The sequence below is a fragment of the Strongylocentrotus purpuratus genome, unplaced genomic scaffold (genome assembly GCF_000002235.5).
Source record: "Strongylocentrotus purpuratus isolate Spur 01 unplaced genomic scaffold, Spur_5.0 spur5_scaffold_6, whole genome shotgun sequence".
NCBI classification, from domain to species: Eukaryota; Metazoa; Echinodermata; class Echinoidea; order Camarodonta; family Strongylocentrotidae; genus Strongylocentrotus; species Strongylocentrotus purpuratus.
The window spans coordinates 53,268,322-53,281,856 of record NW_022145612.1 but is presented as its reverse complement, the minus strand read 5'-3'; the positions used below and the strand labels follow the sequence as shown (position 1 = coordinate 53,281,856).

The 13,535-nt window shown below is 38.3% G+C and overlaps 1 protein-coding gene and 1 long non-coding RNA gene across 2 annotated transcripts; both read left to right on the top strand.

The window, feature by feature from the left end:
* The first annotated feature begins 326 nt into the window (after positions 1-326).
* Positions 327-4,663, top strand: LOC754053. Its single transcript, XR_004061828.1, has 2 exons — positions 327-442; positions 2,504-4,663. It is a non-coding gene; the product is annotated as an uncharacterized LOC754053 (long non-coding RNA).
* Positions 4,664-9,005: 4,342 nt separating this feature from the next.
* CVp18 (18kDa egg cortical vesicle protein) lies at positions 9,006-13,183 on the top strand. The gene is given in 3 exon segments (NM_214476.1): positions 9,006-9,124; positions 10,504-10,765; positions 12,701-13,183. Coding segments are annotated over 2 exon segments (558 nt in total). The 5' UTR covers positions 9,006-9,124; positions 10,504-10,524; the 3' UTR covers positions 13,018-13,183.
* The last annotated feature ends 352 nt before the right edge of the window (positions 13,184-13,535 follow it).

Below are 13,535 nucleotides of genomic sequence, written 5' to 3'. Positions count from 1 at the left end.
TATTGTCATTTATGCTAGATCAAGGTGTAATGATTTTTTGGGGGGAGATATGTTTGGAGGAGTTTTATTTTATTTTACTAGAATCAAAATGCCATTTAAATTTAAAATTCAGCTCAATTTTGCTATGATCCTTTTGTCTTATGTGACAAATGATAAGTAGTGAAAAAATGATACCTATATTCCTTATACTTGTGTAAAAATATTCCCTTTTTGATTAATTCATTGCTCTATTTTCTTTCTCCAGTTTCAGCAAAAGAAAGTGTGACTTTGCAAAATAAATAATGTCCTGTCTACACTGTACACATCTCATTAAAAAAATGTATTTTTCTATTTTTGTGCTCATTTTGCAGGGAGTTATACAATTATAACGATGTCAAGATTCCCCTGGTATTGACTGACCTTGAGAAGCTGGAGAATAAACCTGAACCAAAAGAAGTATCAGGTACAAATGTTTGTTTGGAGCCAGAAGGGCATTAACTCATATAATGCCCTTCTGGCTCTGAAGAGACCATTTCAGCTTTAATTATGTCTCCATGGTAACAAGATGAGGGGAGATATAAAGATGTATGAATGACAGTGGTTTATTCAACTACCTTACAATCATAAGGTTGAGAGTTGAAACCTAAGTCTGGCACTAATAGATATTAGTGGTCTAAATCAGGTGCCTGATATTAGTCCCTTGTCAACGGGTTAAAAAAAAATGCTTTTTGGGGAAATTTTGGTAGGATTTTTGGAAAGAAAATGTCATAACTATTAAAGAATATGCACATTGTTTCAAAAAAAAATTACAAGCATTTTAAAGATTATGATTTGTGTTTTTTTAATGATTTTTTAATTGCTTTTTTTTCTTTAATATTCCAAACTGCTGTATGACTATTTACCCCTATTTTTGTATAGATATGATATTGGAGATGATTTTAACAAAGAAATATTGCAAAAAAATTATATTCATAGCTATTGTGTATCACTATCTGTAAATGTATTTCATTTTATACGCCCTCAACGATGAGTATGAGGAATTTTTACCTGCATTTCTGGAAGGATTTGACAGTGTTTGACTATGCAATAGATCAGAAATTTTGTCATTGATACACAATCAGTGGAAACATTGACAATCGCAGATGATAATTTCTCATACTCATTGTACTAGGGCGTATAGGACCAATTGACAACAGTCTAAATGCTAGAGCACTACATGTATATTATTAGGCAGCTCAGCAATGAATCGAGCACTGTATAGAAGTCACCATCAGAAGTGCCGGCAGTAATAGTAGTAGTAGTAGTAGTAGTAGTAGTAGTAGTAATAGTAGTTGAAGTAGTAGTACAGATAGTATCATCATCATCATCCTTATTATCGTAGTTGTTGTTGTGTTGTTATTTTTATTTTTATTTTTATTATAATTATTATTATTGTTATTATTATTGTTATTATTATTGTTATTATTATTGTTATTATTATAGTTATTATTATTGTTATTATTAATATTATTAATATTACTAATATTATTAATATCATTATTATTGTCACTATTAGTAATGTTATTACCATTACTTTTTACTATTAGTATTACCGTTGCTATTACTTTTATCATCTTTAAATACTTCAGTACTCCTATTATTATGTCATGCATTAAAAATCTGCCTTTCCCTGCTTTGAGTCCATGCAGTCTGTTCAATGTTGCTGACTCATTCACTGAATGTCACTACATTCTCAAAAATTATAAAGCAAACACGAAATATTCAGTTAGGTCATGCACCATTGTGCTATTGTATTGACTGGTACACAACTGTTAGTCTTTCTGTTCAGACTCAGAATTGTGAATGAAGTTTGGGTTTGATTATACAATGGCTGTACTAGCAGCTAATGCAGCTGGTCTGTAGGATACATCAAGCTGTCCTCTTGTTGTACAATTTGGTGCGGTATAAATACTATTTGAAAGTGGTATATAATGTAATGCAAACATGTGAAATATCCAACTATTTCAAGAAAATTAACTGCTATAAACTTCTCTTTCATTGATTTTGCAAAGTACAAACATAATGTTAGAACTGCACATTTGGGAGATCAGATTCTGTCCGTTTTTATAAATTTGTTATTCTTCAATTATCTATGTCTTCCTCCCTTCCACCTACCCCACACAGGTCGCGTTACCCTCGTAAATACACCCGTTGAGGGTGAGATAAAAGGCAAGGACTGTCATTTAGCGTTGAGGGTGTGTTGTTTTCTCATCTGCTTTGGCGCGCAACACAGAAACAGTCCAGACAGTGGACTAAACACTTTTGTATGCAATACACAAACTCAAAAGCACCATTAAGTAGGAAAAGATCATTGTTAAAGTAGAATTATTACTACTACTTTTGATACTGTAATTATTTTGTCACTAATATTATTATTATATATATTTTTTAATCATTATCATTGTTGTTGTTGTAGTTGTCATCATCATTATTATCATTCATGATAATAATGTTACACATGTATAATCATTATTTTCAATTTCAGATGGGTCTCACTCAGCATTGAAGGCAGAGTTCTCCCTCCCTAGTTCTTGCTACGCTACGATGGCCCTCAGAGAGGTGATGAAGGTTGATACCTCAGCCGTACACCAATCAACACTCAACCAATGAATGAAGTCCACTATCCCATTACATATGGGAACCACGCACTCCAAACCACGCTCTCCGACCATGTATTAAGAAATCATGTACATTTTTAGCAGCAAAATGGAGATTGGCATGATATTATTTGTTAAATATAGTCACACATTGTTCACCTTGTATCAAAAGATAAACGTGCAGGATCATTTGATATTCCATCTATGATTTTGGTGTAGCGGTCCCTTCCACCCAAACGTGCGGACCATTTGATATTCCATTTACGATTTTGGTGTAGTGGGGGCCCTTCCACCCAAACGTCTCCCTGCAAAATAATCTCAGAGCTCAACAACTGTGAAAGGTTTTACCTCTGTGTACTATTCAGTGATGTTGTTTGAATTTACATCACAGGCTGCCTATATGAATTATCTTTTGCCTCATTTGTGTGATATTCCACTTGAGGAAAGAAAAAGTTTGACATCATATTAGCATTGCTAGTATCTTGCTATTAATCATCTGAAAGCAAAGGAATCTGAAAAAAAGTATGTGAAGGCTCACCGAAACTTTACATGACCTTTAACCTTATGAGAATGAGGGAATTCAGTCTTCAACAGATGATTGGAATGCAATGCTTAAGAGGCATGAAAACTTGAAAAAATAATATACCAATTCAGGACATTTATCTTTCCATCTTGTTGGTGGACTATGGCTGCTTGGCGAACGTTTCTCAAAAAGATTGAGCATTCCACTTGTTTAGTAAGACCCCAATTTCACTCACTTTGTTGGATTGGTCTACGGTAGACCGATCATCTAGATCCCTCCAGAGGTACGGTTTGCTTGTCTTCACACTCATTGCAATTCTTACCCTAATGAGACCTGTGATGCCATAACAACAGGAACAGTTCCTGTTACTATGACAGCAAACAACATTTTTGTGCAGAATCTAACAACTGTATGTACTGCCAGCCTGATTGCCAAGTCCTGGTTTGGTTTGGTTTCCTTTCACAAAATTACTTTTTATTTTCCTTGTTTAATGTTCCCTTTCCATCTTTCATTTGTGATAGTATCTGCCGTATACCCTCACAGTGATTAAATTAGGAATACTCCTAAGGGAATAAAGATGGTCCACACATTGTGTACTTGAATGAATTCAATGACCGGGTTAGTAATGATATCTGTCAAGCTCTTAGAGGTAATATACAAATCCAGATTTATTGTTTTATTATTATATTGATATAGCTTTTATCTTGTACCTAAAATGTTTTGATAGTGAGCTTGTCTTTCTTCTTAGAGTTCAGCTTGATATATGGATTGTTTAAGCTGATACCATGACCTGTATTTTCATAACAGGTAAACAATAAAAAGAGGAACCAGTAACCAGATAAGTTAATTTGCATTAGAACTTAGTTGAACTCGGCTACTCCTTGTCATTCACATCAGGCCTGATAATTCCCTGATTATTTTTTTAATTTTTAAAATTTTTAAATTTTTAAAATGTTTAAATCATGATTTTTTTCTTCAAAAGTGAATGATCCGTGAGATCTGAAATTAGGTGGGTGAGGTGCAGTTTTTTCATGACTTGCTTAAACGCCCCAGCACCTCGCTTTGCTTGGATTTCGCAAACTTTTTAACTCTGACTATCGCCCCTGAGTCACATCCACATTTTATTAAATGTTGCATCGTCCTGTATCCTATGGGAATGGGCCTCATTGAAGATACACATACTGGTATGTAATTTTAGTGACACAGGAAGGATTATAATTTTTCTTTCACCTGACTCTAAATTCAGTGATTGTAAATCTTAAATTTGTTTGCTGATTTCTATGAAGGGAGCCCATAGACTTTATTTTCCGATATCATGTTCCATGTCCTTGCCTATGACAAAAGGAAATGACTCCAGTCTTCTCACTCCCATATTATGAATTTAAAAAAAGAAAAGCCAGCTATTAATGATGGGGGGCATGCATGTGACGTTTTAGATGAAAGATCCTCTTTTCTCTTTTTTACTACTGGAAAAAAAGAAGTGTTATGTCAAAAATACTCAATAAACGATCATGTTTTATATATACAAGTTGCCTCATTGATTGTTATTTATTGTCTTACTGCTTGGATGTCCATGTGGTTGGTTGATTTGGTGATGAATTAATTAATACAGTGGAACCTCGTTATAACAAACTCCATGGTACTGGGGTAATTACAGTGCAACTTCAAAATCTTGTTATATTAGCGCTAAAATAAATACCAAAATATGGGACCAGAAAATTACCTTCTATAAATAACCCTTGTCACAACAGTGTCCTTTAACACTTGGTTCTCATGTATTACTTAATTAAGTGGATGTGTAATTGATTGATATTCTATCAGTTTACTACTTAGATATTTAATTGATTGCCTGGTCAATTTGATGATTGATTGATTAATATATTATTTCAATTATTGAACATCTGATTGATTGTTTGATTGATTGCTTGATTGATTGATTCATATTGTATTTTTGTCTCGCCTGCGTAGCAAAAAGCGAGACATAGGCGCCGCTTTTCCGGTGACGGCGCGGTGGCGACGGCGGCGGCGGCGGCGTCAACAACAAAAACTTAACCTAAGGTTAAGTTTTAGAATTTTTAATATAATTTTTAAAGTATAAGTTCTTAGTAAATGAAACTTGGACTATAGGGTAATCAAGTATCCCCAATCATGTGAGTAGAATTTCAGGTCAAAAGTTAAGGTCAAAGGTCATTTAAGGTCAACAAACTTAGACTTTGTTGTGGCATCAACATCAAGATATTCAAAATGCTTCTTCTTCGTTATTTTTCAACCGATTTTGATTCTGATTGTTTCATATGATAGGGCTAGGAGACAGAATCGTGAAATTCATTTTCTATGCTAATTTATGCAAATTTATTCAAAATCACAAAAATGCTTCTTCTCCTTCATTTCTCGTTCACTTATCGTATTAAATTGATTGCTTTGTTGATTGGTGGACTGTTTGATGGAAAACTACCCTCTGGAGAAAACAACCACCATGTGATTACGCCCATTTCTGAATACCATGGCTACTTTTAGTTATTTATCTGGGTTGTTATCCGAGGGAGGTCATTAATGAAGGGTAGCTCTTTGGGGTAGATGTCAGGATAGTTTTTCCTGGGGAAGCTGTACTAGAGTAGTCATCCAAGGGAACAGTTGTCCTAGGGTAGTCTTCCGAGAGGACACTTGCCCTAAGGTAGTCATCTAACAGTTGTCATAGGGTAGTCATCTAAGGGGAGAGTTGTCCTAGGGTAGTCATCTTGGGGGATAGTGTCCTAGGGAAGGCATCAGAGGGGACAGTTGTCCTTGTTAGTCTTACAAGGGGACAGTTGTTCTAGGTAGTCATCCGAGGGCACAGTTGTCCTAGGGTAGTCATCTAAGGGGAGAGTTGTCCTAGGGTAGTCATCTTGGGGGATAGTGTCCTAGGGAAGGCATCAGAGGGAACAGTTGTCCTAGTTGGTCTTACAAGGGACAGTTGTTCTAGGTATTCATCCGAGGGGACAGTTGTCCTAGGGTAGTCATTAGAGGGGACACTTGCTCTAGCCTAGAGTAGTCAGAGGATGGGGCAGTTGTCCTAGGGTACAGTCATAGGGGAGAGTTGTCCTATGGTAGTCAACTTAGGGGATCTGTTGTCCTAGTGTAGTCATCTTAGGGGAGAGTTGTCCTAGGGTAGTCATATAAGGGGGCAGAGTTGTCCCAGGTTAGTCATCTAAGGAGCAGTGGTCCTAGGGTAGTCATCTTAGGGAAGAGTTGTCCTAGGGTAGTCATCTGAGGGGGATAGTGTCCTAGGGAAGGCATCAGAGAAGACAGTTGTCCTAGGTAGTCATTCGAGGGGACACTTGCCCTAGCCTAGGGTAGTCATCTGAGGGGGTAGTTGTCCTACGGTAGTCATCTTAGGGGAGAGTTGTCCTAGTGTAGTCATCTTAGGGAAGAGTTGTCCTAGGGTAGTCATATAAGGGGGCAGAGTTGTCCCAGGTTAGTCATCTGAGGAGCAGTGGTCCTAGGGTGGTCATCTTAGGGAAGAGTTGTCCTAGGGTAGTCATTCGAGGGTACAATATTGTCCTAAAGTATTCATCAGAGGGGACAGTTGTCCTAGGGTAGTTATCTCAGGGGAGAGTTGTCCTAGGGTAGTTATCTAAGGGGAGAGTTGTCCTATATAGGGTAGTCATAGGGGATAGTGTCCTAGGGAAGGCATCAGAGAAGACAGTTGTCCTAGGTAGTCATCCGAGGGGACAGTTTTCCTAGGTAGTCATCCGAGGGGACAGTTTTCCTAGGTAGTCATCCGAGGCGACAGTTGTGCTAGGGTATTCTTCAAAGGGCATAGTAGTCGTTTGGTGGTCTTTCGAGGGGAAAGTTGTCTAGGGTAGTCATCCAAGGGAATAGTTGTTCAGTTGTCCTGGGAATGGTGTGCCAGAGCAGGGAGGTAATAGGGAAGGAGTGGAATCAAGCCGCTCTCCTTTGACCCCATGCTCTAAGCCGCCGAAAGTTATGCGCTAATCTGCAACTAGTAACCAGGTGGTGAGATAAAAGAGCGCATGGGATATCAGGATTTTCCTACATCAGAAAATGGTATCTCAGCAAATGTTCGCTGTCCCTTTCAATGACTTCTCTTCAATTGTGGAATGTGTAATGAGTTGAACAAGCGAACACAAACTTATGCAATTTCTTACTTCTTTTCCAAATGCAAAAATACAAAAATACAAAAAGCAAACCTAAAGTTTTTATCGAAGATTGTAAATTGTTCGCACTAATTTTGTTTTGGGCCGGGGGGCATATGCCCCCTGTGCCCCCCCCCCCCCCTGGATCCGTCCCTGAATAAGGTATAAAAATATGCTCATCTGACGTTAATATATTGCCCAAAACCCCTGAGCTTCTGGGAGCTCCACCCCTTGACCCCTTGACCCCACCAGGGGCCTTATGGGCGGCTCCTGCATGCTTATCTGACTGTTATTAAATGCCTAAAATCCCTGAGCTTCTGGGGGCTCCGCCCCGTGGACCCCACGCCAATTAGTGCCCTGCCAGTGTCACAAATAAGGTATCATTATGCTCATCTGACCGTATTTAAATGCCTAAACCCCTGAGCTTCCGGGGCTCTGCCCCCTGAACCCAATCAATGGCCCTAAGGCGGGCCCCTGGATGCTCATCTGACCGTGGACCCTAAGTGACCTGCCAGTGTCACAAATAAGGTGTTAAAATGTGCTCATCTGACCGTAATGAAATGCCTATATCCCCTGTGCCTCTGGGGGCTCCACCCCTTGACCCCCGCAGTGGCTTCGCCCCGAGACCCCACGCCAATTTACGCAAAGCTCTACCTGATCGTAAATACCTACCCCCCCCCCCTCCTACTTAATAGAGAAACGTTCAGCGGGGCCTGCATGTAAGAGTGGGGTGGTGCAGATTTTGTTTCTACCCCCCCCCCCCCCGTCCCCAAACGTTTTTGCTCATTTCGCCACTGCCGGTGTCACCATTACGTACCGATATTTGCCTTGCATAATTTCAAATTTGGCCCCCCCCCCCCCCCCCCCCCCAAGAAATCCTGGATCCGCGCCTGCCCAATACAATCCCCATATAAAGTTTATAATTTACACAGAAATTTTGCCGGTAATTTAGTAAATGTGAAACTGGTGCCTGGCCTCCGAGATTCCCCTCAGTGGAAGAGCGGCTCGGAGCATGGAACTCCAAAGCCAAGTGGAACGTTACGCATCCCATTGTTACGCTTTAGAACTCACGCGTGCATTATTTTGATTAAATTACAAGAGTTTCCACTCTTCCTCTATCACCTCCCTGGCCAGAGGTACTTGTCCTACGAATGATCTTCATGCATGTAATTATATTCAAATAAATAGCCCTCTTTTGCACATCCAGAATGCTCCGCCTAGTATGAGGAATGTATTTGTCGGCTTTCCTCAACAAGTTGGCAAAGTTAATATGTATCATTTTAATCAAAGAATCCCCCATACCAGACAGTTATTTCTATCACGGGCACGTTTTAGGTAAACATTTTAGTCCTTTATTCTGACGGAGGTCCAGATGCCATCCATCTATGGGCGTTTTTACGACTGGCTTTGGATGAGGAACGAATTTCCTGGCAACATATTGTGGGGAAAATATTCAAGAGAGTGCTTACAATGAACATCGCCTTTGAGAATCGCAATTAGAATGCAAATTATGCTGTGCGTTTGATAACATGTTTACATATCATTATCTTTTATTCATGAAGTTCATTGAAAATTCGGATACCTAGAATGTAAAGTTTGACACCACCTGTTGTTATAGGCGAGATATCTGCTTAGAATCAGAAACGGAAAAAAAGAAAGAAAGCACAGCACACAGCCCAACCAAAGAACAGAGAAAGTTGGAGATTCTCGACATTCATTCACTCTTTAGCCTGGTAGCCGTCGGAAAGGGTCGCATTTAAGGCGTGAGAACTGAGAAGGTGGAATACATCTGATAGACGCATATAGAACGGACATTGCAGCCTGTACTTTGTGAAGAACTCGATTCAAAGGTGAGTGGATTTTTATATATAGTATAGGCCTTTATGATGAAGATTTCTGGTAGGTGTTATAGTGTTGGCCTGTAAATTGGACATAGTACCTTTAAAACTGATTTTCTCATCTACTTAAAGTGCGGGTTCATAGAAAATCATAAATATGGCAAATAGCGTATTACAAGAAACTGGTAAGCTAACAGATGGCCATCATGCAATTTTTAGGTTAACTACATATTCGGTGATTTATAAAATTACAAATAAAACAACCTCCATATCATCTGGGATATGTGAGAGATTCGCCGGAAAAATATCGATGTTTTAATGCCGTCACAATATGAACCAACCCTGCCCAAGCAGACGACATCCCATAAAGAATGAACATAATTGCAATGCTTTATTCCTCAAATTATAATGAGTTTAGTGTATATAAATGTGATGGAATTTTACACCATTCACAAAGAGATATGACCCCATTCTAATAACTAAATTATGTTGTTTGTAAATACACAGGATAGGGGTTAATGAACCATCAAAGAAACCACACCTTCAAAGTAAAAAACCTCCGGAATGATAGCATAGACGTTCCCTCTTGAAACGCCGAACATGCCGCGTCGTATGCAGCTGAAAATACAATGGCGTCTTATTTTGTTTACAAGCGACGGATTCCCTTTTTTTTTGTCCTTGCATTTTTCATCAAAATAATACAGTGCACGGGGTTTAGAGTGAGGCAATATATTAAACATTTCGCCTGAGGGTATTGAAGTAAGAGAAATAACAGAAGAAAAGATGACAAAACAGGCACTGAAATTGTGTGAGATGTCATGGGACATCGTCTGCTTGTGTACATCATGTTCAACATGTGACGTCATATCTCAGCAGCGACCGGGGAGCTTCAGTTTCAGGCGCTATGTCGGGGCTGTATCTAAGCGTTTTTTAATTGTTAATAATCATTACTTTGAATGTTTCCAAGCATTGGCTTTTGATAACCTTGGCCAATCAAAGTGTCACCTTTGCAATAATGACATTAAAGTTAGTTTTTTAAATCAATGAACCTTCTCTTTAAGATTTCCTTGAAGAAAATGAATCGATTTCAGGGTTCGAAGAAACTTTAAAGGGGTTATTCATTTGGGACATGTGTTCGATTTGTACTTCATTTATGTACAACAATCTTTTTCATTTTAAACGGTTTAACACGATAATCTCCACAGCAAACTGCATCTTATTAATTTTCCTTACGATACGCTAAGTATTGAGATTATTAATCTCGGGGTACACTAAATTAGCAGTTCTTTAATTCGTTTGTTTGTTTGTTTTTTTTTTAACTTAGAGTCCGTAAAATTGAATAAAACTTCAGTTGAAACAAATCTTTATATATAATGCGCTTTCTTTTGCAGTTTGAAAATATTCACGCAACGATGTCGGGCGCGTCTGTCTTCCACATCTTGTTCGGGTCATGTATCGCTCTCCTGTTCGTATTAAACAAACCAGTGTCGGGTGACTTCAAGTATGAGAGAACTATCGCGTTCACCGTGGAGAGGACGGCCGATATGAGCGACTCGACGACCTCGAGGGACATCGGGGCGTTTAACAAGAACTCGCAGAAGATCTATCTCAACATCGGTGAAGCGCTGGATGTCGTCACAGGACGATTCAAAGGTAAGGAGAGAGAGGGGAGGGGCAGAGATCGTAACTTGCATACGAGGGCCTATGTGTATATGGCTGGGAGAAAGGGGTGGTAAGGGTCCGCAACCCCCGAGAATAATATTTTGCTATTGTATTGTTTTGATAAAAGTGATAAATATTTCTCGATATGCTTCGCTCATTCGCAAACTTTGAAATGAATATGATATTTGAGTAAGAGACCTCGGCCCCTTGGCGAAATAAGCCAATTTCGTAAAGTAACCAAATTTAATGCATGCGGTCTTTGTGAAGTGCCTCTATACGAATTCTTTCGTTGACTTGCGACAAGTAATTGTATCTCAATATAAATCAGAATGCGAATTGCATACACTATTTTGTTGCTAGGCAGGACAAAACTTTATAGCCTGCCCCACCTAACAAACACGTAATATATGCAATTCGCATTCTGACTATTGAAATACATTTATTCGTAAGGGGCACTTCGAATCATTCGAACCCGTGCAGGCACTTCACAAAGACGTACGCATTAAATTGAATTGAATTTGATTCATTTCCACATTTGCATTAGTAATACAAAAATAATTATATACAAAAGTAAAAATACAACAAGTAAACAAACATCAAAATAATACATGCAAATCAAGAAGATAAAAGGACAAATTTATACGACTTGAAAGACATAAAATGTAAATGTGGCGCGATCAAAAAAAGTTTGTAAAAACTTGTGTCCATGATCCCGTACTGTCTAGAAGCATTTATTCTAGTCTAAAGACAACATAAAGCACATCAAGCAATAACACAATATATCGTTATTAATAAAAGACAAGATGAATTATTAAATGAATTACTCTTTACATAGTCTTTTATTCTATTCTTATATGCACTTAAAAATTAAAATATTTATTAAATTTTGGTAATTCATTCCATAATATGGGACCTCTACACCGAATAATGCAACGTGAGAAGGAAGTGTTACCATAAGCAACACGGTAATCAAATTTAATACGAGTGTTATTATTATGTACGGCAAGATTACGTTGAAATAAGAATCAAATGATTTTGGTAATAATTTCTTATGACAAAAAAACCTGAATATTCCTGCCTTATAAACATGCAGTTCATACATTGGTTAAACTTTTAAACTTTCAAAAATAGTCACACTATAATTATGTAAGCGTGAATAAGAATGTGATATTTCTCTGACGACTCTTTTTTGTAGTTTTAATAATCTATCTAGAAGATAGTATTTCACGATCCCCATATAATGTTACCATAGTTCAAATGGGGTAAAATCATTGTATTGTACAACACCAATAAAACATATTTATAGGTACAGTATCATTAAATCTGTTTGTAGCTCCGATGCATCTGGATATTACCATGTCATATCCTCGCCATCAAAAATTCCCAAAATTTTTAAGTTTTGACTCTTTGAACTGGTGCATTGTTATGATTATCATCAATGCTTGTATTTCCAAATACCATAAAAATTAGTTTCTGAAGCATTTAGTACTAATGTATTTGCTAAAAACCATTAGTTTACTGTCTTTTATCTAATTCTGAGTTCATAGTCTGTTCCAAATAATTACGATTGTTGTGTTTAAAGAATATATCCGTATCGTCTGCAAATAAAATAAAATTTGGTTACATATAAAGAAAATGGTCTTTTGTGCCCATATGCACCAATGATTAGAGGACATGTGATCTGATATTTGCCCCCTTTTTCCTTAATCGAATGACTTTGTTTGAGAGATGGTCATAAATTTAAAAGCGAAGTTTTCAAAGATATTGCTAGCCCCATTATTCGTACCTGAATGATTAATGTCCTCACGATATACACCTCAAATCCCACAAAATTCGTAATGAGTCGTCACTACTCAGCCCCCCCCCCCCCTTCTAGTGACGCCCTTGATGAAATAATTAGCGACTGCACCGTTTCTTTCCATGCAGTCCCACTGGAAGGCGTTTACTACTTCTACTACAGCTTTTCGAGTGAGACAATGGATGAGGAGACCCGAGTCGAACTCTTCAAACTCGAAGCTGGAAAGGATCTTAAATCCGCGACTTTGCAGGTCTTCCAGAGCATCACCCCTGCCCTCGTTAGCCCGCTCGACTCCGCCAGCGCCTCGGTCATGGTAGAACTGAAACGCGACGACGAGGTTTTTCTGCGGTTGGCACCGGGTTTGCTGGACGCGGATGCGGATCGACCGCTGCTTTTCACCGGATATTTGGTGTACAGAGAAGGCCAACAAGCTCTTGGATACTGATTTGTTTTTCTTCAGATAATGGACTAGGCTTAGAAATGTGTTCTAAAACACTATAATGGCCCGAAACTATGACATGTACTTTTTTTTAATGAAATTAAGAAGATAAATACATCCCAATCAGTTTTCCCCCTTCTCACGATCTTTGACATTATAAATGACCGGTAATGGTATTAAAAAACAAGGTGACATTTTCAACCTTTCATGTTCATTATAAGATGAGTTGGATTCGGTCTGTATAAAGACGTTTTAGTTCATGTCAAATACTTAAATAGACAATAATACACAAATTTTACCTACAAAAACTTATCAGCAGAATCGCTTTAAAACGGTTCTACCTCGTGGACATCCATCCCCCGGATAACCACCCCAGTCAACTACCCCCTATAATAGGGCAACCATCCTCTAGGACGACTACTCGCCGGACAACTACCCCTATAGGACAACTATACCCCCGGACAACTATCCTAGGGGGTAGTTGTCCTAGGGGGGTAGGTGTCCGGATACGCTTTAAAAGTTAT